Raw genomic sequence first — 26,884 nt, 5'->3', positions numbered from 1 at the left:
CTACACTGCATTTCTGATCAATTTGATGTTATTTTAAGACATTTCAAATAGTCTTTGATAGAAAAGCTAAGTGAGTAGTCTGTATATTTATTTAAATCACCCGTCACCCTGCAAGCCCAAGAGCAAGATAATTGCTGGTTATTTGAATGAGTATTTGAACAATAGAGTACAAATGAAGTACTACAATTTATATATTAATGGCACGTTCTGTGGCAAAATGCAACATATTGCTCTGCATTATTTAAGAATAGATTGTTGCTCAATTAGAAAATGTGCAGCAGATCCCTGGAATTTTGTCCTGTTAGCTCGGATGGTAGAAATGTATATCCTGTTTGTCTTTCTTTTCTTGGTTGTTTATCAGTTTGTTTATACATGTCAACAGAACATGTATGCAATGACATGTAATATTTACATTGCCAATAGTAAAACTTTTACATATGTAGGCTAACATTAGATAAAGGTTTGTAGGCCAAGACAAAGATGCAGACAGGAAGGAACCAATACCATCTGTCAGATTATGCATTTCAACACCACCCAAGAGGGTTTAGGGCCAAGGAGCTTGTGTCCATCCGATTAGAGTCCAAAATTGTCACTAACAAGCTGTTAAAACCAAAGGCACCCCCTCCTCCAGCCCCTTAATCCCCAATCCTTCCAAATTGGATTCACACTTTACGCAAGTGGGAGGCGTTAGGTAAATTGACTAAGACTCAAGACTGTGTGAGGTGACACCTGTCTCCCTCAATTCAGGCTGATTCCTATAAACAGATGTACTTACTCTTGAGGTCAGGAGTCCTCACACGGTTTGTGAGGGCAAAGATTAAAGAACAATACCATCATTCAACCCATGAGGAAAACCTTGGGTCAAATAGAAAATGACATTCTGTTTTGCAACTAGCGATCATGCTTAAGATGTATTGTTTTCTTTGCTATGTCTGCATTCTGTGTTTTAATTCTACGTTGATCTGTTCAGTAGCATGTCCTTTCCCCTTGGCCTGGTCCCTGAGGTACAAGGAGTGTTGGCCTCTTTGTGAATCCATCTCTACAGCAACATACATTATTTACTTCATTTTTAGAAAGTAAAGTGCAACCAATTAAATTACAAATGTGTATTGACACCTTAATTTAATATACATTTTTTTAATGAATGGGATTCTCATGTAGAGGCTTTACAATAGCCTACTAGCCAGTTAGCTACTGTATTCTCATGCAGGAAGCTAGCTTTCCAAGACAATTAAACAATTTATTCGCTGAGTAACTAAATCTGTGTCAACAAATGGGTGGTTGTATGCCAACATTAAGAGAACTTTGCTTTATTATCTTGAACACCATAATAAGTGAAGGTGGTCTTTGGCCATTATCGAAAACCTTCTGTTCTTTCTATGTAAACAAGCTAATGGAACAAGCTTTCAATATGGCTCATTTGCTAGTCAGTAATGTTGTTAGTGACTGGCGGCTTATAAACTCTTTCACACATTCAAGTACAAATCTGCTAATATAGAATGGCTGCAAACATTCAAGTACAAATCTTGTAATTGCTAATGTTAGTCAATAATGTTGTTAGTGACTTAACATTCACACATTAAAGTGCAAATCTTCTAAAACCATAAGTGTTTCAGGCCTTCCTTGAATATGGCCGCACGCAGATTTAATGATTGGCTAAGAATAAATTAATGTTTAAAAACTGAAATAGTCTACTTTTTGCATATGCATCTATCTACTTGCGGCATGGCTAAGGAGACATGTTTGGGTAAGCATTGTTCCCAATTACTTCTTGCTTTGTGCATGGACTAAATATCAATATTGAATTACCTCTAACACAGATATTACCATTGTTGTTTAAAGGTTAATTTTACGTTTGCAAACACTTCATTTCTGCTCAGACCTTTTTATTTTCTAGTGTAAGCAATAAGTAATGTTGCAGGTGTAGTCTTATTCACCCGGTCACCTTACTCTGGTCATAGAAAACATTTGCACAGGATGCAAAAATACTGCATGCGCTATGCAACTGTATATGCGACTATGCAATTGTGCCACGCAAAACTAAACATTGGTTATACTTCTATATACAGTATAGGGTACTTCAATGGCATATAAAGGATGCCAATTACATTTTCTGAAATGGTTATTGTCATTTCAATGGTGAAATAGATGTTTGACTTCTTTAAAAGTTATTGAATGTAATGTACCCAACTTCATCCGGTTTAACGGTGAGGGAGATTTAAGTATTTGGAGCATTGGCACTATTAAGGTGTTTGACTTGAGCTCCAAATGGGATTGAGATTCCAGCTTTGTGGTGTTTCGTCACTAAGGCAGATGAAAAGACAAGGGAGAGGGGAAGCAGAGATCATGGGAGGGTTCTAGCTGCGTGTATAACCTCACAGGTCTGGTAATTGGAAATAGTCTGACTAATTCCTTGACACGCATACTTATCACAGTTCGTGGGTGCTAGGTGTGAATTGTGACAGGAACTGACTTGAGTAAACAGGAACAAGTGTATCTGTTACTAGGTCAATCTCAGAACGCAATGGTTTTTGAACTATATCTAGGCTGTGTCTGTCGCCCTGGCTGGAAAGGATATTCCCACTCAAGACTGTATGAAAATGTTACCCAATGCACAGGTAATGTACTGGGTAACATACATATTGACCAACCAAATTAGTGCTACTGGTTTATATAATCTTTATGGTGACAGTACAAAGACAACAAGGCTATGGATGTAACCTATTGTGCATGCTTTGTGCATCTAAGTGTATGCTTTGGAAAGGGAAATTCCTAGATTCTTAGTGACCTGACTTAAGGGTCCATATTCTGCATTTTAAAACTCACTATTATTTGCAGAAAAACTCCTTAGCAGGAAACTTTTGGGCCCTGAGGCCTTCCCCAGGATACATGAAAAGCAGGGGTTGGAACTAAATTTATATTCCAATCCTTCCATTTTAAACAGAATCCCTATTTTGTTTGTTTCATTCCAGTATTCTGTTACTCAAAAAGTGGTGTTCTGTTCGCTGAACCGGCTCCTTCCCCTGATACAAAGCACAGTGTGTTTGTTTTTGTTTTTGTTTACACGTGTATTTATATTGTTTTTATTTTATGCAAGTGCTGGAAATCAAAACAAATATTCAGCAAATTATGAAAAAGTCTACGCACACTGCAATCTATGCTGAGATAGATACACTACTGTTTGGCAATTAGCCAGTAGCAGATAGAATGGTCAGAACCTGAGGAGGAAAGATTTCAGTGGGAATATTACAACCCAATTCTGTAAAAGCCTACTCAATGTATGACCTAATTAATGCTACATAGTCCAGGGCAATACAATAACAATTTCCGCAATATTGAATTAATGCAAATATTTGCATGGGGTTTATCACAAAATCTGGAGATGCACTTGCTCACCAGATCAGGAGGTAGAAGGGGACGCTCTGATTCTCCAAAGTGTAGGCACACCAGGCTGCTAAAGATGCATATTTTGTATTGGCATAAAGCAAGCACAAAAGGAGGATGGGATGACATGGAAAACTCAAAACATGATTGTGATTTAAGTGATAATGCCCGAGAAGCCGGTGTTTGGTGGATATATTGGCATGGATGTATTTAGGCCGACGAAGTCGAGGGCCGGCAAACCATGCCAATATAGCCGCCAAACACCGGGCTGCACTTCTTGACTTGACTGTAAGTTAGCCGTAGTTGGCATGCTAGCAAGCAAGAGATAAGAACGTTGTTAGTAAGTATGGCAATGGAACATTTAGAATGAACGACTGGGTCGTGTCTGACAACTAAACTGATAAGAACGACTAGCCAGCTTGGCTAGAAACCCTACATTTGTGGCGAGACTATATTTTGTGGAAGGATGAAATAGTATGAATAAATTAATCAAAATAACTTGTTATTAATCTCCATCATTTTTTGAAGATGTTGGTAACCCGCTGTATAAAAGTGATAATGCCCTGGAAGCCAGAATAACAGCAAAGTAGCTTCATTTGTTTAAGTTGCTTTCTAGTGACATTTTTTGGACACATCCATAACAATGAGCTAATGAGGAGCGATTTTTACCTGGCATAGAAAATGTACTCACTCGTCAGGACACTTGTTTAGAGGAGCTAGCCAACAACACTAACTTCAAACTGAAGCTGGAAAGTCTAAAGGATGTGAGATAATGTCTAGATGCTGTTTATATTAGAGATAAACACAGCCAATCAATTTATAAAACTTGAGACAGTGGTTTGCGCAGTCGAATGGAACAGAGAAAAATAGGTATTTTAACGTCATAGATTTAGCCGGCAACAGACATGGAATGCGGTTTTAACCGATCAGGATTAGACCCACCCATTATGTAAATACGGTATAAAAAGAGGATCCACAAGAATATAATATACACTTACAAAGACAGCCATAGCAAAATTATTTTGAGTACTGTCATGTGGTGTTCTTTGTGCAATCTAAGACTACAGGCCCGGCATCCCTAAAATATTGTCAAATCTTTGCCAGATATTTTCAGATTAATGCAGCGATATACAACTGCCTGAAGGAGCCGTTATTGGTGAATAATGCCTATTTGGTAAGAAATATTTATGATAAATGATCAGTGTTTGTAATTGTACTGTAGCACAGTAGAGACAGTACAGTAGTGGAAAGCAAAAGGGCAGTGCCCCTCCAGCAGGGGGCACTAAAATAAGAGGATCAAATCGGCACAGTGAGTGATACTGCTGATCTTTTGGTTGTTTCCCTCACTGACCAGAAGAGTACAGTCTGTACTCTAACCACTTATTCCATTAACTTCTAATCTCACCACCCAGGATGTATCTGAGGGAGGAGATTTGCCTGTCACCGTGGGGGATCAGGTTAAAGACCTTAACCAGACCACTTACACTCACGCTTCACACAGTTAGGGTGTGGATATTGTGGCCGAATTTGAAAAGGCTGTTATCATTCAACATACGTGAACAGTTGTTTGCAGAGTTGGTTTGGGCAAGCTTTGCCTCGCACTTTAATACTGAGTTGGTTGTAGAAAGAAATGTTATGTTTTTGAAAGTTCTACATTTTCCAATATTAATTCTCCTTCAATATTAATGCAGTTTTGGAATGGGTGGCCTGAACATTCAAACTATGAGCATTGTATTTGGTACAAATCATTCCCTAAGCTCTAGACCTCAACTGAACCCGATAATGAATGGTGTGGCTGTTGAACAAGTTAAGGAGACTAAATTACATGGTCTTACCTTAGATTGTAAACTGTCATGGTCAAAACAGATTCAATGGTTGTAAAAATGGAGAGAGGTATCCATAGATTATCTGCTTTTGACACCACACTCCAAAAAGCTAGTTCTGCAGGCTCTAGTTTTGTATTATCTTGATTATTGTCCAGTCATGTGGTCAAGTTCTGCAGGCTCTAGTTTTGTATTATCTTGATTATTGTCCAGTCATGTGGTCAAGTTCTGCAAAGAGACTTAGTTAAACTGCAGCTGGCCCAGAACAGAGCAGCACGTGTTGCTCTTCATTGTAATCAGGGAGCTAATATAAATACTATGCATGCTAGTCTCTCTTGGCTAAGGGTTGGAGACTGACTGCATCACTTCTTTTTATAAGAAACATTCAAGTGTTGGAAACTCCAAATAGTTTGCATAATCAATTTACACACAGCTCTGATACACTTACCCCACCAGACATGCCACCAGGGGTCCTTTCAGTCCCCAAATCCAGAACGAATGCAAGAACGCGTGAAGTATTATATAGAGCCATTATTGTATGGAACTCCCTTACATCTCATATTGCAAAAATGAACAGCAAACTGTTTTTAAAAAAACAAAGCATTTAACTAGGCAAGTCAGCGAAGAACAAATTCTTACTTACAATGACGGCCTACCAAAAGGCCTCCTGCGGGGACAGGGTTTAAAAATATAGGACAAAACACACCACGACAAGAGACACTACATAAAGAGAGACCTAAGACAACATCGCATGGCAGCAACACAACATGGTAACGGCACAAAACAGGGTACAAACATTACTGGGCACAGACAACAGCACAAAGGGCAAGGTAGAGCCACCAATACATTATGCAAAGCAGCCACAACTGTCAGTAAGAGTGTCCATGATTGAATGAGAAAACTGTCCAGTTTGAATGTTTGTTGCAGTCGCTACCTGCAGCGAATGGGGATCCTAATAAAATACCAATGCATGATCAGTGGAGGCTGCTGAGGGAGGAACGTCTCAATGGCTGGAGCAGAGTAAATGGATTGGCATCAAACACATGGCAACCATGTGTTTGATACAATTCCGCTCCAGCCATTACCACGAACCCGTCATTTCCAATTGAGGGCACCTAACTCCTGTGATGAACATATGTTCTACTCAAATGTTAACCTTCCCAGCCCCACAACAATACATTTCCAGAATACCGTATTTAAAATGGTGGTTACATAGTGTAGTACATTGTTACATGGAATTTACAAATCTAATTCTCGTTGCAAATCTAAGCCTTGTTTGCAAGGCTTTTGCAAATACTCACTATTGATAACTGGTATAACCCATATATACAGGAATCGACACAACACTACCTGTCTATTTAGCTACCATGTTTGTTTTTAATGGCAGTTATTGTAAAGTGGGACCAGCTTCCCTCAACATAACCAACAATGATATCTGAAAAGTGTCCAATCATTGTTGGGCACACCTGAAACCAACTAAAGGCTGTATATGCTATTCATAAATTCTTTCTCAAATCCCTCACAAATTATTTATAACAAAAATAATACTACCTGAAGGGTAATGTAGAAGTCAGCATGCTAGCTGTTCCTGTAGACTTTGTCTCCAGAAACTACCTTCAACTTACAAACTGCACGCAGAAACACAAACATGGTATGCATCAATTCATCTGACTCTGGGTTAGAAAAAGGGCTCGAGTGCCAAAACATCAGGACACAAGTGGTAAGGATTTAAGTTGACCAGCAGGTGGCAGCGTTCCATGTCAGATACAGTACTGAGAGTCTCGACAGAAATCAGTGTGCTCTGAGACAGCAAGTCAGGCTACAGTACAGCAGCTTCATACCGGTCTGTAGTGACATGAGCCTGTGCTGTTTGTAGGTTTGGCCGGCAGAGGGAGACATTTTTACTGGACTCAACAGGTGAAATGCCTAAACTTTAGTGGCAGTCAGGGATACATCTATTACCATGTAGCTTAGACACCATCTCTGACATATCCTTAAGTTAAATAAATTAATACAAGCAATGGCCCATAACTTCAGTCAGCAAATGTTGAAGAGAATTCTTACCCACTATGTGACATATCCCTATGGAACAACATAAGCACTGCTCTCTGGTGGTTGAGGTGTCCATATCTAATAGGGCTGTACTGCTCAGTGCCTTAGCATTTGTCTATTCTAGGCTAAGGTAGATGACAAGATCAGTCTGATAATCTGTGCAGGATAGGATGAAAACACTTTTGTGATTAATGTATATTTGGATTCCCACACAAAACAATGTATACTTTGTGAGAATGATAATTATCAAGGAAACCTGATTACTCCTTGTACTGGTTTTGAATCCATGGCCATAGAGAGGGTGGTGTTTTTTTCTCCTGAACAGACAGTCGTGCTGAACTTCAAAAATGATTAACTAGGCCAGTGGCACTCGCCCTTTATCAAATCTGTAGCTTATAGAAAATGACTACAAACTGCAATAAGACAGGATCTTTTAAGGATCACTCAAATATACAATGCATACTAATATAAAATGCAACATGTAAAGTGTTGTTTTCATGAGCTGAAATTTTCCATACGCACAAAAAACTTCTATAATGTTGTGCACATATTTTATTCCCTACTTATGCCATGGTTGGGAGCTAACTGCAAAAACAAATCTACATTTGGAAAAGTGTAGAAGGTGCTCAACCAACGTGAGTGGAGGTACAACCTGAAAATGTGTAGACGTCATAGGACAGGAAAAGTTCGCAACTCACAAGAAGTGGTTTTATTAGACAAGTTTAAAAGACTGTTTTGGCATTCAATGACATTAAGCAGAGATTTGTTTACATCCCTGTTGGTGAGTGAGGATTTCTCCTTTGCCAAGATAATCCATCCACCTGACAGGTGTGGCATATCAAGAAGCTGATTTAAATGGCATGATCGTTGCACAGGTGCACCATAAAAGGTGCCTCTAAAATATGCAGTTTTGTAACACAAATCAATGCCAGAGGTCTTAAGTTGCAGGTGTGTGCAATTGGCATGCTAACTAGAGGAATGTCCACCAGAGCTGTTGCCGGAGAACTTCATGTTAATTTCTCTACCAAAAAGCAGCCTGCAACATTGTTTTAGAGAATTTGGCAGTACATCAAATCAGCATCACAACCACAAATCCTGAGGTATTTGTAACCAACAGATGCATATCTGTTTTCGCAGTAATGTGAAATCCATACATATGAACTGTAACTCAGTAAAAGCGCTGTTGCTTTGTGTGTGTGTGTGTATACAGTTGAAGTCAGAAGTCTGCATTAACTTAGGTTGGAATCATTAACTTGTTTTTCAACCACTCCAATTTTTGTGTTAAACTATAGTTTCGGCAAATCGGTTAGGACATTTAGTTTGTGCAGGACACAAATCATTTTTCCAACAACAGTTTACAGACATATTATTTCACTGTAACACAATTCAAGTGGGTCAGAAGTTGTACATACACTAAATTGACGGTGCCTTTAAACAGCTTGGAAAATTCCAGAAAATGTCATGGCTTTAGAGGCTTCTGATTGACTCAAATTATGTCAATTAGCCTATTGGAGGTGTACCTGTGTACGTATTTCAAGGCCTACTTCAAACTCAGTGCCTCTGCTTGATATCATGGGATAAAATCATAAGAAATCAGCCAAGACATCAGAAAACAATTGTAGACCTCCACAAGTCTGGTTCATCCTTGGGAGCAATTTCCAAACGCCTGAAGGTACCACGTTCATCTGTACAAACAATAGTACGCAACACTTTCCAACCACACAGCCATCAGGAAGGAGACCATTCGGTCTCCTAGAGATGAACATACTTTGGTACAAAAAGTGCAAATCAATCTCAGAAGAAAAGCAAAAGGACCTTGTGAAGATGCTGTACAAAAGTATCTATAGCCACTGGGGGGCATCGAGACACCCTCTCCACTACTGGTGTTACGTAAGTTCCTCGGGGTACACATCACAGACAAACTGAATTGGTCCACCCACACAGACAGCATCGTGAAGAAGGCTTGTTTTGGCTTGTCACCAAAAGCACTCAAACTTCTACAGATGCACAATCGAGAGCATCCTGTCGGGCTGTATCACCGCCTGGTATGGCAACTGCTCCGCCCACAACCGTAAGGCTCTCCAGAGGGTAGTGAGGTCTGCACAACGCATCACCGGGGGCAAACTACCTGCCCTCCAGGACACCTACACCACCCGATGTCACAGGAAGGCCATAAAGATCATCAAGGACAACCACCCGAGCCACTGCCTGTTCACCCCGCTATCATCCAGAAGGCGAGGTCAGTACCAGTGCATCAAAGCTGGGACCGAGAGACTGAAAAACAGCTTCGATCAAGGCCATCAGACTGTTAAACAGCCGCCACTAACATTGAGTGGCTGCTGCCAACACACTGACTCAACTCCAGCCACTTTAATAATGGGAATTGATGTAAAATATATCACTAGCCACTTTAAACAATGCTACTTAATATAATGTTTACATACCCTACATTATTCATCTCATATGTATACGTATATATTGTACTCTATATCATCTACTGCATCTTTATATAATACATGTATCACTAGCCACTTTAAACTATGCCACTTTGTTTACATTCTCATATGTATATACTGTACTCGATACCATCTACTGCATCTTGCCTATGCCGTTCTGTAGCATCACTCATTCATATATCTTTATGTACATATTCTTTATCCCTTTACACTTGTGTGTATAAGGTAGTAGTTTTGGAATTGTTAGTTAGATTACTCGTTGGTTATTACTGCATTGTCGGAACTAGAAGCACAAGCATTTTGCGACACTCGCATTAACATCTGCTAGCCATGTGTATGTGACAAATAAATTTGATAACTCATGCAAATTATTACAGTGAAAAAGTAGCAGTGAGAACAAAAACCACAGACAACTAAAATTACCATCAAACACTCATGGTTTATTTTTAAAACACACACGGTAAAGGGGGGGCAGGAAAATGGGCTGAGCTGGACCCAAGGAAAGAAACAAATACCAAAAACACTCCTAAACAAGACTAGCCTACTTCAATACAGCAAACTAACCAAAAATACAGCGGGTGGTCCACCCAGTTCTAACCAGGGTATTTAGACAAAATATTCCTATGCGTAGTGTATGCCCATGGGCAACTTGTCTTGATACCCCCTTTTCCCACCATCAAACAGACAGTCAATCACCATAACAATACAATAATCACAGGATTCCAGACAAATGTGACACGTATGAACAAAAGAGAGCGAAATAGCCAGAGAGATCATGATCCAGAGAAAACAACTGATAGGGTTTTTAAACCAAGGGAAAGGATGTGATAGGGTAAGAGAAAAGGAGCAGGTGTCTTCTAATTAGCGACTGATTAGGGAATGATGATTAGCACCTGTGAGGGGAGAAGGAGAGAAAATAAATAGACACAGGATACCTGTATCGTAACGTCCACAGTAAAACGAGTCCTATATCAACATAACCTGAAAAGCCACTCAGCAAGGAGGAAGCCACTGCTCCAAAACCGCCATAAAAAAGCCAGACTTCGGTTTGCAACTGCACATGGGGACAAAGATCTGACTTTTGGAGAAATGTCATCAGGTCTGATGAAACAAAAACAGAACTGTTTGGCCATAATGAACATCGTTATGTTTGGAGGAAAAAGGGGGAGGCTTGCAAGCCGAAGAAAACCATCCCAACTGTGGAGCATGGGGGTGGCAGCATCATGTTGCTGTAGGCGAGACTGGTGCACTTCACAAAATAGATGGCATTATGAGGCAGGAAAATTATGTGGATATATTGAAACAACATCTCAAGACATCAGTCATGAGGTTAAAGCTTGGTTGCAAACGGGTCTTCCAAATGGACAATGACCCCAAGCATACTTCCAAAGTTGTGACAAAATGGCTTAAGGACAACAAAATCAAGGGATTGGGGTGGCCATCACAAAGCCCTGACGTCAATCCTATAGAAAATTTGTGGGCAGAACTGAAAAAGCGTGTGCAAGCAAGGAGGCCTACAAAAATGACTCAGTTACACCAGCTCTGTCAGGAGGAATGGGCCAAAATTCACCCAACTTGACCCAAGTTAAACAATTTAAAGGAAATTCTAACAAATGCTAATTGAGTGTATGTAAACGTCTGACCCACTGGGAACGCGACAAAATAAATAAAAGCTGAAATAAATCATTCTCTCTTTTACTCTGGCATTTCACAATCTTAAAATAAAGTGGTGACCCTAACTGACCTAAGACAGGGACATTTTACTAGGATTAAATGACAGGAATTGTGAAAAACTGAGTTTAAATGTAGTTGGCTAAGGTGTATGTAAACCTCCGACTTCAACTGTATATACTAGGCGGTGTCTGAGGAAAGACCAAACAATTGTCAAATACTCCAGACACCCAAGTCATAGACTTTTCTTCTCTGCTACCACACAGCAAGCGGTACCGGAGCGCCAAGTCTAGGACCAAAAGGCTCCTTAACAGCTTCTACCCCCAAGCCATATAAGACTGCTGAACAATTAACCAAATGGCCACCGGATTATTTACATTGACACCCTCCATCCATTTGTTTTTTACACTGCTGCTACTCGCTGTTTTATCTATGCATAGTCACTTCACCCCTACCTACATGTACAAATTACCTCGACTAACCTGTACCTCCGCACATTGACTCAGTAACGGTACCTCCTGTATATAGCCTTATTTTTGTTATTTTATTGTTAATGTTTGTTTATTTTTTACTTTAGTTTCTTTGGTAAATATTTTCTTAACTCTTCTTGAACTGCACTGTTGGTTAAGGGCTTGTAAGTAAGCATTTGCAGTAAGGTCTACACTTGTTGTATTCAGTACATGTGACAAAGTTAGATTTTGTCTGTGTGCCGTTTCAGAAGGGCAGTGCTCTTGCATGTGTGTGTTCTTTCAGAGAATTTCACACCCATCTGTGGCAGTGTTTGTTGTCTTTAATTTTTCTTATATTAGTTCATATACATGAGAAACAGAAAGGGAAAATAGTAGGACACCTTGCATCGGACCCCTGTCTCCGGGGTCAGAGTTCATGTGCAAAGAGACAAATGTTTCCCAATACACCATGGGTTATTTTAAGTTTCCAAGTTCAAGGTGTTAATGGGCACTGTCTGTGCTGGTGCTGCACTCAGCTGGGAGCTGGCGACTGTAGGGGTTTGGTTTGGTGTCCGTAATGTGCAAAGTTCTGTGAACATCTGAAACACTTCTGAGGGGTTGAGAGCCTCCTTCTGTGACATGGGTTTGGGTAGATCCTCTGCTGGACTGGTTAACACTTTCATTCTCTGTTAGGAGGGAAGGCAATCATAATATGAAGAAAAAGAGTGGGGATATGCATATCCTACATTTCAGAATACTGGTGCTGGGCTGAAATAAGTAAATGTTAAACGGCAACGTTCTGTACAGTACCTTGGAAATAATGGCCTACGCAGCGGGACGAGGCACAGTACATTTTTCCAAGGTAACGTACAGAATGGAGGTGTTTATCCCCCTTATACCACATACATACGTTCTCATCTTGTGTTTGCTAGAGACGCGACCCAGTCGTCTGTTCGATTAGTTCTATATTTATGGATGCGACCCAGTTCGTTCCATTGTTATGCTCGCTGGCAACGTTCTTATCACTTGCCAACTAGCTATGGCTAACACAGTCACAATCTCTGCAGTCAGAATATCACTAGCAAAGTAGCTGCATATGTGTTCAAGCTGTTTTCTATTTACATTCATTTGGATTCATCCAAATTTAATGATGCCCAATTTTGCCTGGCATAGCTAGAATAGTTTGCCTTTGTCAGGACACTCAACACGGTTCATTATGAGGAGATCACATTGCAGATTTGGGCTCCCGAGTGGCGCAGCAGTCTAAGGCACTGCATCTCAATGCAAGAGGCGTCATTGTAAATAAGAATTTGTTTTGAACTGATTTGCCTAGTTAAATAATTAAAAACACTAGGCTTGAAGCTAGCTAAATAGTTTGTTGCTAGTGTAACGAGTATTGATATTGTCTTTTGTATTTCATCGAAATCCTTTCATTAGTTTTTGTTATTTTCCATATCCAGGGATTGTGAGAGTCAATTTGTTTTGTAGTGGATTACTCTGGCCAGCAGTACTTTCAAGTAAGCAGTAGGATTTTCCCCTCAGTCTGTTTTGATTCTATTGAGGAGAGCTACACTACATGACCAAGAGTATGTAGACACCTGCTCGTCAAACATCTTATTCCAAAATCATGGGCATTAATATGGCGTTGTCGTGCCTAAGAGCTCTTAGCCGTGGTATCTTGGCAATATACCACAAACACCTGTGGTGCCTTATTGCTATTATAAACTGGTTACCAATGTAATTAAAGCAGTAAAAAAAATAAAAAATCATACCCGTGGTATACTGTCTGATACCAGAGCTTTCAGCCAATAAGCATTCAGGGCTCGAACCAAACAGTTTTAATGAGTAATTGATAATGTCAGATAAACTGGTGTTTTGGAGGATAAATTGTCATGGGTGTTGTTGCAAATTAGTCAACTTTTCTAAAAAGCTGTTTTTGCTTTGTCATTATGTGGTGCTGTGTGTAGATTGATCAGAAACTTTTTTTTTAACCAATTTTAGAATATGGCTGTAAAGTAACAATGTGGAAAAAGTGAAGGGGTCTGAATACTTTCTGAATGCACTGTATGTCTGTCTGACTGTTACTATTGTTTGTTTTTATGCTGTGTATGTTTTGCGTCTTTTAAAAACCCTGCAGAAGACACTTATATAATGATGCTTTTAGTGTATGATTTTAATTAGCCATCTTCCGTTCTCCTTCCTCCGGTCTTTGTTTCTTTGTTATTACTTTTGTGATGTGAAACACATTTATCTGTATTGTTAAAATGCTATACAAATAAAGTTATAAAATGTGTTAGCTATGCTAAGATTTTCCTCTTGTAGGACATTTGAAGGAATAATTTCTTGGAATCAGAATATGCCATTGTCGTCAGTTTTTTTTAGCTACAGTAAAGATGATAGAAAATGAAACCACTTATGTGGACCACTTAATCATGTTTAAAACTTAGCGTTTCTCTGTACCTGCCGCAGTGAACCAGCGGTGACACTCATCTTGTACAGCATCCAGAGAGGTACCAGTAACGTTGAGGAGAGAGTGAAGAATCCACCAATGGCGTAGCCCCACCAGGGGTACTCATAAGTGTTGTTGAACTTGAGGGGGGTATACTTGACCAGGGAGAAGACAAGCGTACCCTATAAAAAGAGACAGAAGTGGCCGAGGACATACAGTACAAAGGACATTGTCCTGTATTCAGGACTTGGAAAAACATGGGCCAACCCGAGTGAGATGGAGAACATTTGTCAATACCCTAAGCATTTGTTTAAACAGGTTATAGAAATTCTACATTTTTACTTTAATCATTTAGCAGATGTTCTAATTCAGAGCAATTTTACAGTGAGAAAAAACCTGTGGTTCTAAAAAACCTCTTAAAGCTAGAGGTTCAGCTTCTAGAAAAGCCTGTTGAGAGAGACTTGCATCTTTATACCTACACCACAGCATATCAATACTGTTGGCAAAGTTGTGTCCGATACAATATTACCAACTGGGCACAGACATCAGTTCAAGGTATAGATTTGATTTACATTTGGTTGAGTTGTCAGCTAACGGGAGATCAACAACCAATGTCTTTGGATTAGGTTAAAAGTTGGGTGATGTAGGACCTGACTGACTACATAGTTCAGTTATATCAAAGGACTACAATTACCAATGTTCATTAACTAATGGAAGTAACGTTATCATCCGGAGTGAGACGGATAGGCTAGTTAATTGTTAAGGAGTCTAGTTGATAGGTAATCGACAAGCCGGACTGTTCCCCGGACTCCGGGTGTATGGATTTGTACAATGCATGAACAAAGCTATTGAACTTGACATTGGTGTCTTTCTTCCTTTATCCAACATATCATACCGAAACATGGTATCAGAAGTGGCTTGAAAAACACACGTTATTTTTGTAGCTAAGTACAGTATAGGCTCAGTTACGTTCCATATGCGAACATACGCTGTTTCCTACTCCTAGTCACAACACTGATCAACTCGTTGTTAGCTGGCTAGCTAGCATCACTATCTACCTCGATGACTGAAGGCAAAGAAATCTCCTATTCCATTGCTGTGGCAGCAAACATTCAGCCACCAAATCCCATGGTTCTCACAGGGGACTGGAGTACTAATTGCACCAACTTCAGGGATGAATTCGAGGACTATGCGCTGGCGACCAGTCTACATGATAAACCCAACGAGGTACAAGCGGCAACTCTGAGTAGTTTAATGGGCAGTGAATGCAGTCATATCTACTGGCAAAATCTCACCCTTACAGCACGACAACAGTGTGATGCAAAGGCTATATTGTATGCATTGGAGAATTACTTCAAACCTGCCAGAAACATCATTTACGGAAGCTGCAAACAGGACGAGGGTGAGTCGGTACACAACTTTGTAACCCGTTTTGAAAGAAAAATCCGCCACTTGTGAATACGGGGGATAGAAAGATGAATTGATTCGTGACAAAATAGTACTGGGATTTGCAAACGAGGATGCGTGCCGGCGTCTACTGAGAGAGAAAGGCTTAACATTATTAACTGTCATTGAAATGTGTTGCACTACTGAAGTCACTGACATGAGAGCAATGGAAATCAAAACCCCACGCTCTGACATTGATACTGTTCACGCTGTTGCCAGGCAGACGTCCAGACAAAACCAATCGAGGCAGAGTAATTCACCATGAACGGTGAACACCGAGAGGGAATACACACACACGTGGCAAAGAGCACTCCCCTGCCTACGGAAAACCATGCAGAGCTTGTGGAACTAATAATCACTTTGCAAAAGTGTGTCTGAAAAGCAAAAGAAGGGTGAGTGAGGGCAATATTCACTGTGTTGATGATGTCACTCAATGTTCAGAACAGTGAAAGTGACATTGTCCAACGTGATGGCAATCAAGAAGATGCCAGCACCAAAGTTGGTAAAGAGCTTCAAACCTTCTTAGGAGTGACAAACTATTACTTGAAGTTCATTTCGGACTACGCAACAATGGAACCCCTAAGGCATTTGCTACACCAGGATGCAGAACGGAAATGGATGTCCGCATAAGACCAAGTCTTCGCTGAACTGAAACATGCAATAGCATAACCATCTGTTCTGCTTACTTCCACCCAGATCGATCCACTACAAAGTGCTAAGCTACATGAAAGCTGGATGGAACAGTCCAACAAGAGACATACTGTTCAGTCCATACTACATGGTAAGAGACAAGAGGAAGAGGAGATCGTACCTACCATTGGAAGAGGAGATCACACCAATCACTCTGACACAGAGTCCTCACCCAAGCTCATAAAGGACACCCAGGAACAAGAAAGATGAAGCAGTTCCTTCACAGCAAAGTATGGTGGCCAAAGATGGACGGTGACATCACCAGCTTAGTGCGCAGGGCACACAGCTTTTCACAAAGTGAAATCACTCATACCAGAAAAAACACCACTACAACCTACATCGTGGCCTAAAAGACTTTGAAGATCCAAGTGGACATCTTTGGAGAACTACAAGCAGCATCAGAAGTACCTGATCATTGTTACAGACCTGTACAGCAAATGGCCTGAAGTCTTACCCAGAAGCAATGTAACCACAGCAACTGTGACCAATGGACTTTACGATCTGTTCACACAATGGGGCCAGCCTCAAGTTCTAGTTCCCGCAATTCACAAACTGACTTTACATCTTACTTGGAGAAGAAAGGAACCATGCACCAGAATATCCTGTTGTACCATCCACTAGCCAACGCCGGTGTGGAAAGGTTTAACAAAGTCCTGAAGTATGGTCTTCGGCGCTCTGATGCAAGAAAGAAAACAGTTATCTCATGCATTAAACACTACTATTGAGCTACAGATCAATGCCTCACAAGGTGACAGGAAAATCACCCACCGAACTCATGATTTGGAAGAACCTTCAGAGTCCCGCTGGATACAGTCCATCCACTTTTTGCAGCTGATAAGCCACCTGATGACACTAAGCTACAGGTAGAAGTGCAGAAATATCTGGAAACTCTAAATAAGTATTATGACTAAAACAATGTAAAGGAGGATTCCTCACTGCAAGTTGGAGATTGTGTCATGGTAAAGAGACCAGAGGACACACGCTGAAAACCAGTTTCTGTCTGTTGTCGAATTATCGCTCGACCTGGCAGATGCACATTCCAGGTTTAAGATGGAACACAAAGACTTTCGTACTAGCCAGCCCACCGAAGAAGAAATGGATGTTGTGTTCATTCCACAACCTGACTATATTCCAGGTCAAGAGCAGAACATTCAAGGTCAAAGACAAGAAGTTGCTCATGGAGATGTGCCAGAAGCAAGAGCACAAGAACAACATCAAGCAGAGCCATGACAAACTCGTGAAAGAAGGCTACCGGCTAGACTCCATTAATTGTTCATGACTTATGGCCTTAGTTCAAGAAGGGGGGCAAATGTAGGACCTGACTGATTACATAGTTTAGTTATAGGGCTATAATTGCCAATTTTCATTAACAAAAGTAATATTAACATCCGGACTGAGACCGCTAGTTTAATAGATAGCTTAGCTGACACCTATGGGAACTAACCATGTAACTTTCTCAGACTTATTAAACCATGTTAAACGATAACGCAAGTTGTGATCATTATCCTGAAACAATGCCCTAATGTTGATGACTTCGTAAATCCAATCAGTTTCCACGTTGATTCAACTTTATTTTTTGAGTTGAAATGATTTGGAAACAACGTTGATTCAAGCAGTTTTAGCTCAGTAGGTAGATTGAATGCAAGTGGAGTTTGTATTAAAGTACGCTTTCATTCTTAGAATGACATGTTTAGACATTCAAGTGCTGGAACTACTGGTCCTTTTTGTTAGAATAATTATATATATATATATATAATTATTCTAACAAAAAGGACCAGTAGTTCCAGCACTTGAATATATATATATATATATTTTTTTTCTTCTTCTTCTAAGGTAAAAGAGCAGTACAATAGTAAAGTGTATCACCTCTTCCACTGTATATACTGTGATAACATATGTTAACTAATGAAATGGACAACTGTTTCAGCTAGCAAGATACTTACTATGCATATGACAGGTGTGATGTACATCCAACAGTACTTCATGAATGGCCAAGGACGATAGCCAATCATGTCCTCAATATTATCATACAGCCGTTCCGCACCTTGAGGGCATAGAATGTATTCACTTTAGTGATTCACAGATGATTTGGGAATGAAGTTTTAGTCAGTTGTAAAACATATGTGACCCAAATCAGGAAACTAGGCGTATGTCACAAGTTCTGACTTGAGAGCCGTTTGAACGTAAACGTTTTTTTTTTTTTTTACCAAAATGCGGTTTTTGGCAGAAATGGATTCTCGAACATGTGAACTTTCATGTGCCTTAATATCAAACGTGTATGCCATCTGTAAATATGAATACAATTGTTAAATTATGAGCCTTGTTGGTTAAGCCACAGAGAACCCCTAGCCTTGATTGGCTGAGATAATGAGTGGGCTGGACATGCCGAGAAAGGAGTTCGAATTGGTCTGCCATATTGAAGGCTGCTGTCTATTTGAGCTCGTCAGTCTGTGTTGGTAATCCTGTCAAACACAGATTTTTTATGTATTGTGTAGTGAAGCTGCATAAGTGTTGCTCTCCACTTTCTGGAGGAACACGTTTTGAAATCAGTCGAATTAGAGTATGATAGCTAAAGAGATGGAGAAAACACCTGTCCCCGGATTACATTTTCAAACTAAGGGCAACCATGGTATGGCATTCCTGACCGGGAGACATGTCCATCATGCATGATGATGTATACAGGTAAGATAGTCTAGCATGAGCTAGCTTTAATTTCAGATATTACACATTTCTAATTTTGACAAAGTGGTTTCATTTTATGCTAAAGTGTACTGTTAGCTAGCTAGCTAGCTTTAGCTGCCTGGCTCCCTAGCTGACTATTTTTTTCCCCCAGAGCAGTTTTCTTTTCTCGTTAGCTAGCTAACATTGAACCTGGTTGGTTAGCTCCCAGCACTGTGGCATTATTGGCACTTTGTTCATTGTTATTTAACTAGCTAACGTTAGCTGGCTGTCTCGTTAGCTAATGTTACGTGACATGTGTATGTGTTTGTGATCTTAAATGTTGTTTAACTAGCTGTTCATTGTTTAGCTAGCTAGCTGGCGCTAGCTGTCTTAAACTAAAGTGTACTGTTAGTTAGCTAGCTAACGTTAGCTAGCTGGCTCCCTAGTGGAACTTATTATTCGTTTCCCAAAGCTGTTTGCTTTTGTAGTTAGAGCCTCGTGTTAGGCATTGTTGGCACTTTTTGTTGTTTAACTAGCTAACGTTAGCTGGCTGGCTTGTTAAGTAATGTGACGTGTGTACAACACCCGTTGAATATGGCCGGTGTCAGTAAACATCTGCAAAAGCTTAATGAAGTTGTTGCCAGCAGAGCTGGTTAGGCTGTTTTCATGTTATCCAGAGGTAAACAAATCATTGGTCAGAGCATCAAGTGTACGCTCCAAGAGTGAAACGAGATGGGTGGGGCTAAAGCTTAAGATGGTGTGAACGATGCTGAATGGGTGTAGACAAAGAGCTCTTCACTAGATATCCAAACATTCAAAGGCGATTTTCAAAGTTTACAAGTTAATCAACTTTCAAATCAGAATTACTTTCCCATTGTTCCTCAAATGCAGTGTATGATATACCATTTTGTAGCTCTGAGTCTCTCTTATCCAATGTAAAAAACACCATTTCACATTTTGCTACATAAGACCGAATCCAGATGGTGAGTCACATATCTCGTTTAGAGTAACTTAATCCAACCCAGTCTTATCAACATTACATTATTGGTACAATGAGGAAATGTATTGTTTTGACTCATACATTCAGTATGTTCCCTCAAATGGCATTAAACTATTTTCTATGGACTTTAAATGTTTTGTTTGGAAATTATTGTGCATTTGTGGTTAATCCTGATGCTTCTCACCATAACACCACCCAACACAGACGGCCTGGAGACTAGCAAAGACCAGGAGTGTCATCCCACTGCAGGCATAGTAATCAAACAGCTGAAACACATACAGGCCACCCTACAGAGAGAAAGTGAGGGTGGGTGGTAGGCAGAATGTTTATTAATTAATCTTTCTAAATAAGAAAAATGGATGTGAAGTACTGTGAGTAGCAGGCAACACACGTGACTTTCACTGGAAGTTATCTGATAGTCTGTGGGAACAGAGAGGCTCAAATGCCCATTCTTCTTCCTATAAAAGCTACCTGATCATATTACTAATCTGTTGTGGTAAACCCGTTCGACCAGTATGGTCGACTCTCACCTCTGTGACCATTAGCAGGCCAACCAGGAAGCTGCACACACTGATGCCAAGCAGGAGAAGTTTTTTCCGCAGATGGCCCACGTGGAAGAAAGAGGGGTACATGTCTGAGATCGCTGTGACCACGGCCTCGTGATATACAAACTGAAGCGAAAAAAATTTGTTCCAATGAGGACGTAGGCCTATCAATTTAACAAACAATTAATCATTCAAAAAATGAAATGTATTCATAAAGCCCATTTTTACATCGAGTTGTCAGTGCTTTACAGTAACTCGGCCTAGACCCCAAAGAGCAATGATAAAACATGCATATGGTATATTTCATTTGACAGAGATCATCAGAATCATAGCAGGTATCACCTTATGAATTGCCTAATATAATAATGCATACCATAACTACCTGCGTATAGGCTACACAACTCAAAAAGGCCTACATAGCTTCTAATGTTGTAACAGTCTGAAACAGAGCACAGATCAAACAAGAAACATCTTGCTAGATCTGAGCATGAATCAGTAGTAAGTACCAGAACATCCACATTAGTCTGATCAAAAACCCTGCAGCTCAATACCACAAAGCGGAACAGACATACTGGGATAAAGTTCTGAAAGGCACTTCGGGAATTTTGGTTATTACTGTCACTGAAAATGTGAAAATAGCTGATTACACACAAAAATGATTTAACGTTCTCTAAAGGGAGTGGTTCCTGATCTATTTCTCACAGGAACTTAGGGACTTATGTTAATTTGAACCTGGACTTGGTTAACTGCATAGTTAATAAATGCCAAAACGACGAAATTAGCAAGGTCACTAAGCCAAACAAAACAACAATAGCCAGTACAAATGTTAAAAGTAATTTACTTTTGCAGTTTGCACTACACCACGACAAGCAACAGTTCATGTTGTCATTAACTAGCGCATTATAGTGACGCCAGCAAGTGAATTAGCAAGCTAACGATAGCTAGCTAGCTAGCAGACCATTGAATCTCGCTAGCCAACAAGTTAGCATCATCAGCCGGGCATTGAATTAAAAACATTGTTTGGGGCTACTTAGCTAGCTTCCTCAGTGATTCATGCCAAGTGAAAGTGGCCCAAGGCGCAAAGTAGCTTTTGAAATGTAGTGACTCACAAATCAGTGTTTCCTCAAATCATTTTGTAGACCTTCATGGACGCTCTAACCTACCTGACTGTCTAACCCCAGTAGGAGGATCATGATGTAGAAGAAGATGGCCCAGAGTTGGGGTACTGGCATCATGGCCACAGCACGAGGGTAGGCGATGAACACCAGGCCAGGACCTGTAAGTGGTATATTAAAGCATTGTGTTCACATGATATCCCTCAAAGGGTTGAACATGCGCTTAGTCTACTGGCACACAGTATTTACAACTTTGGTACTAAATGTCATACTTTAGTCCCATTTAGTCTACTATTTACCCATCGTTGAACAATGCTGTGGTTGTCAAACTAGCGCAAAGATCAGGTTTATTACAGACACTTTGTAAATAGTGAGATTTAAGGTTTGAAGTTACATGTGGAGCATTACCTACCTGATTCAGCCACCATTGAGATGTCTATGCCCTGTTCATAAGCCATGAAGCCCAGTACAGAGAAAATGGCAAAACCAGCCACAAAGCTAGTCACACTGTTTAGTAGACAAAGATACACACAGTCCCTGAAATTAAAAAGACTACATTAGTCAGCCTTAAATTCACACAACAAAATAGGTCTTCTCAATACAATGTCATGAATCATGATCGAGATCTGTGTACCTGTAGCAGTTGTTATTGTACTTGTTGTAGCTGCCTAAAGATGTTAAAACCCCTGTACAAACTCCATAGGAGTAAAATATCTGGCTTCCAGCATCCATCCATACCTGAAACAATGAATATGTCAAAATAATTGTTAACTGCAGTCGAAAGTGTATTTGCTTATGTGGGATGGATCTCAGTTTTGGACACAATGAAGTGTGTTCCTACCTGTGGATCAGCGAGGCGGGCTGGGTCCGGGTAGAGGTAGAACTTGATACCATCTATGGCCCCTGGCAGTGTGAGTCCACGAACTAGCAACACCAACAGCATCACATAGGGGAAGGTGGCAGTGAAATAGACCACCTAAGGGGAGACCGGACCAGCATTACGTTTACTCAGTCTATGGCTCATCCTAACAACTTTACACCATTCATGGTGTCATCAGGCTGAATGGCAGAGATGCCACCTTACCTTCCCAGTAGACTTCACTCCTTTCCAGACACAGAAATAACAGATAATCCAGGACAGCAGAAGACACAGAGCTAGGTCCCAGCGAACACTCCCAATCTCTTCAATTCCCCCAGACAAGCCCAATATTCTTCTCCTGGGAGTGTAAAGGCTTATTTAGTAACATTCACTCTAACGTTAAAAAATAAATGCATTCATACATAATTAAAAAAATGCATGTGCATTGTCAAGTCACTTACTCCCAAAATTCTATGACTGAGGATGTAGTGTTCCCATGAGAATAGTCAGAAATTGTGCTGTTCTGGCCAGGCTCAAAACAGTTGTCTTATAGTGAGAGAAAAAATTACAAAACAATTGAAGCACATGGATGAGTAGACTAGTCTATGGCTTACGTACATTTGAGGTGCATTAACTTCCAGCTATAAACTTTCAGCAATACATTGTCTGTGCCATGTATTTAACTTTAAAAAGCTGCCAATTATGTTATGATTAGTTAGTGATTGACAACAGCCATAATAAATTATTGACAAGCATAACATAGAAAATAAAATACCTGTGTTCCAACTGTTTTTACAACTGGCCCATGGGAGTTCTAAACTGAAGGAAGAGAAGAGGTATAGGAACGCCCAAGCCAGAATGATGATGTAATACACTCCAGTGTACAAAACCACCACTTGGCTTCCATAGCCCAGGCCTATTGAGAGAGGTCAACATCATAAAACAACAACATCGAAAACATAACGAATTTGGGATCTAATATGGGGGTCTTAATACTTCCTGAATTTAGGATAATGACTTCCTGAATTGACTGAATTGAAATGGAAATGTCCTCAACCTTGACAAAAGGTTCATATTACCAGTATATCCATATTAGCACTATCTCGTTGGCATCAATAAACGGGCTACTTCATACACATGTTAATTGACAGCTTTATATAGTCTGGAGCTATGCTACCAATGGTAAAGATACAATTTAGGTAATCTGTAAGACTTAGTATTTGGTATTTCATTAGGATCCCCATTAGATGTTGCAAAAGCAGCAGCTACTCTTCCTGGGGTCCACACAAAACATGAACCATGACATAATACAGAACATCAATAGACAAGAACAGCTCAAGGACAGAACTCCGTACATTTCTTTTAAAGGCACACGTAGCCTACATATCAATGCATACACACAAACTATCTAGGTCAAATAGGGGAGAGTGGTTGTGCCGTGAGGTGTTGCTTTATCTGTTTTTCAAAACAAGGTTTGACTTACCTTCAAAGAGTGGACAGATTTTCCTCCAGCAAGTGATTCCACCCTGACTAGTGTACTGGCCCAATGATGTCTCCAGGAAGAAGAGGGGAATACCGCAGGTGAACAGGAACAAAATATAGGGGACAAAGAAAACCCCTTTTTGGAGCAATGATTAATAAGTGATTTGCATGAAACACTGAAATTGACTATGCATTTTGAACCACTGTCAAAGTCAGGGAAATTGTAAATGTATACTTCTTCTATCACACATCACCACATAAGTCACATGCTAGTAAAGCATCTGTGGTTAGAGTTGATGGGGTAAAGACAGTTTAACTAAGCTTATGAGCACTTAAGTTATATTCTTCAAGAATCAATGGACATATATCTTAAATTAAAAGTTGAAAATACAGTTGATGTCGGAAGTATACATACACTTAGGTTGGAATCATTAAAACTCATTTTTCAACCACTCCGACTTCAATTGTATATACCAATCCCAGATTGCCCCTTTAAGTAAATAACGTTTTAATTTACAGCGGAATAAGTTTCATTATTTAAGAGTTTAGCTTTATCTGAAAAAAATCTAAATAAAACACTTTTATATAGGAGCAATTTCATTATGTGTGTTAAAATGTATATGACCACATAAAGATGTGGTGTGATGCTCACCTCCTCCATTTTTATAGCACAGGTATGGGAACCTCCATACATTTCCCAGACCGACAATGTGTCCAGCTGCTGCCAATAAGAACTCCGTTTTGCTGCCCCACTTTCCCCTGTCCTGGGGCTTGGGTTCAGGGTGTTCCACGTTCGTCTTGGCTCCTGAACTCATCAACTTCAGCTTCACCTCAGTCTCATATGTACGCTCCATTTCAGCCTTTGAAAGTCTATTACAGTGTCCTGACATGTTGCATACTATACCAAAGTTATTGTTTTGAAGCACTACTTTTGAAAATGTAAGTAATATATTATGTTGAATATAAGGCTTTTGTTTTAATGTCTGAACATTATGGTGAATATCTAAAGCATGATTACTACACTGTAAATAAAAATATGTTGCTTAAATATCCAAGTTGGCTGGACTTAAAATTGTGAAAATGTTGAGCTGGAATACTCCGCAAACCCAATGTTTTTTTTCTTTCAATGTAATTGAATTTGAAAAGCAATATTGAGTAAACTTCAGTTTGCTTTGTTAGCACAGTTTAATTAGCTGATAGTGCAACTTAACATATTACCCTGTGTGCCTTTTCGGCAAATGGTTTTGACTTTATTTTAGTCCATTTACTTGTCAGGGGCCAGTTTACAACTAAAACATTTATTTCAGAGGCTGAAAAATGATGCATTAAACCAGATGTAGCAAAACAGTAAGTTGATTTGTTCTAACCATTAGTGAGACTGTTTTACCTGTTTAACTGGTCTATAGTTAGTTAGTATGTCATAGCAGATTTGAAAGAATCCACTAACTTGTCCATTCATTGGATCGTAACTGAAACTGGAAAGGAGTCAAGGGGGACTCTAGGTAAAATATGAATATACTTGTTTCAACCAAATAAAAAAATATAACTGCCATCTGTCAATAACCCAAAATTCCATATTTTAGCAAAACATCTATTAGAGTTCATCCAACTTAAAATGTTTAGTTAATCTGATGATAGCATTACATCTTTAAAATAAAGCCTTTAATACTGCCAACCTATTTATCTTACAGGTGACAGTTTGACTGATGAGAAACTGCACATTTCAAAATGTCAAAGTAAAAGCACATACTGTACCTCATGCAGCAGATCAGTAAACCGTCAAGTGTCTGTTTGAAGATTTCTCAAATCTTCCAACACAACTTGAGTTAGTAAGTGAGAGCGAGCAGGAGATCAAGTGAGCTAGATGGATGTGTTGAGAGAGGTGGTGGTGCTTTTATTGAGGTCATGAAATAAGATAGCAGCCGGCCCCCAACCCACACACTTGTATATTGTTCCTCGGTAACATTGTTGTGTAGCATGTTGTGGGCCTAAGGAGATTATTACGATCACAGGGTTACTGACCCACCACATCAGCTCTGCATGTTCAGGTGACACATTTCTGAGGAAATGTACTCTTACAGTGTTTTCATTTTGTGAAGAATACAATGGATTTAAAAAGCCCACCCAGCAAACCAAAAGAGGTTCTGTTAATGTTCACAAAACATTTCCTTTAGTTGTGGGAAAGGTGTAAAAACATTCCCCCCAAAGGTTCTAATAACACAATGTGTCCGGTTGTGCTGATGATTAAACCATTTTTTTGTATTCGGGTACACAGAACCTTCCTCTGATGTGGCAAAAATGTTAACAGATGCCACAGATGCCAATGTTAACAGCTGCCACTTAAATAATGAATAAAGGTCACTAATTAGTAATGAACTCCCCACACCTGGTTTTCTATGGCTTAATCGAAAGGAAAAAACAAAAGCCTGAAGATACTAGGCACTCCATGGAATGAGTTTGACACCTCTGCTTTATAGGTTCTCAAAATATTATATGTAGATTTTACAAGCATTCCCTTAATGTTGTTAGAAAGTTAGTCCTGTGTTCATAGAATGATAAAAATAAGTTGAACAGTCCATTGAGGTTTCTTTTATGTATTAGTGCCATCTTTCAGTTGAGGGATTTTGTTGTACAACAACAACAAAAAAAAAACATTTTTTGTAATCTCATTACATTTTAGTAGATTAATATTTTGCAAACATATTTTTACCTTTTTTGTTGATAGCCCCAAGCGGGAATCGAAACGGGGACCTTTTGGAGTTTTATCGCTGGAAATAATCCAAAGCACCACTGGGATGAGAT

The 26,884-nt window shown here is 39.7% G+C and overlaps 1 protein-coding gene across 1 annotated transcript; it reads right to left on the bottom strand.

The window, feature by feature from the left end:
* Positions 1 to 11,972: 11,972 nt before the first annotated feature.
* slc6a22.2 (solute carrier family 6 member 22, tandem duplicate 2) lies at positions 11,973 to 26,444 on the bottom strand. Its single transcript, XM_021610311.2, has 14 exons — positions 24,735 to 26,444; positions 24,084 to 24,218; positions 23,376 to 23,516; positions 23,062 to 23,146; positions 22,826 to 22,958; positions 22,583 to 22,717; positions 22,376 to 22,479; positions 22,154 to 22,278; positions 21,790 to 21,902; positions 20,612 to 20,752; positions 20,266 to 20,368; positions 18,364 to 18,464; positions 14,296 to 14,466; positions 11,973 to 12,521 (listed from the first exon to the last, which is right to left on the bottom strand). Exons 1-14 carry the CDS (start codon positions 24,970 to 24,972, stop codon positions 12,315 to 12,317), a joined length of 1,932 nt encoding a protein of 643 aa, XP_021465986.2. The 5' UTR covers positions 24,973 to 26,444; the 3' UTR covers positions 11,973 to 12,314.
* Positions 26,445 to 26,884: the final 440 nt, after the last annotated feature.

Source organism: Oncorhynchus mykiss, chromosome 7 (genome assembly GCF_013265735.2).
Source record: "Oncorhynchus mykiss isolate Arlee chromosome 7, USDA_OmykA_1.1, whole genome shotgun sequence".
Taxonomy (NCBI): domain Eukaryota; kingdom Metazoa; phylum Chordata; class Actinopteri; order Salmoniformes; family Salmonidae; genus Oncorhynchus; species Oncorhynchus mykiss.
The sequence above is the reverse complement of the archived record's forward strand: the minus strand, read 5'-3'. Positions and strand labels throughout refer to the sequence as shown.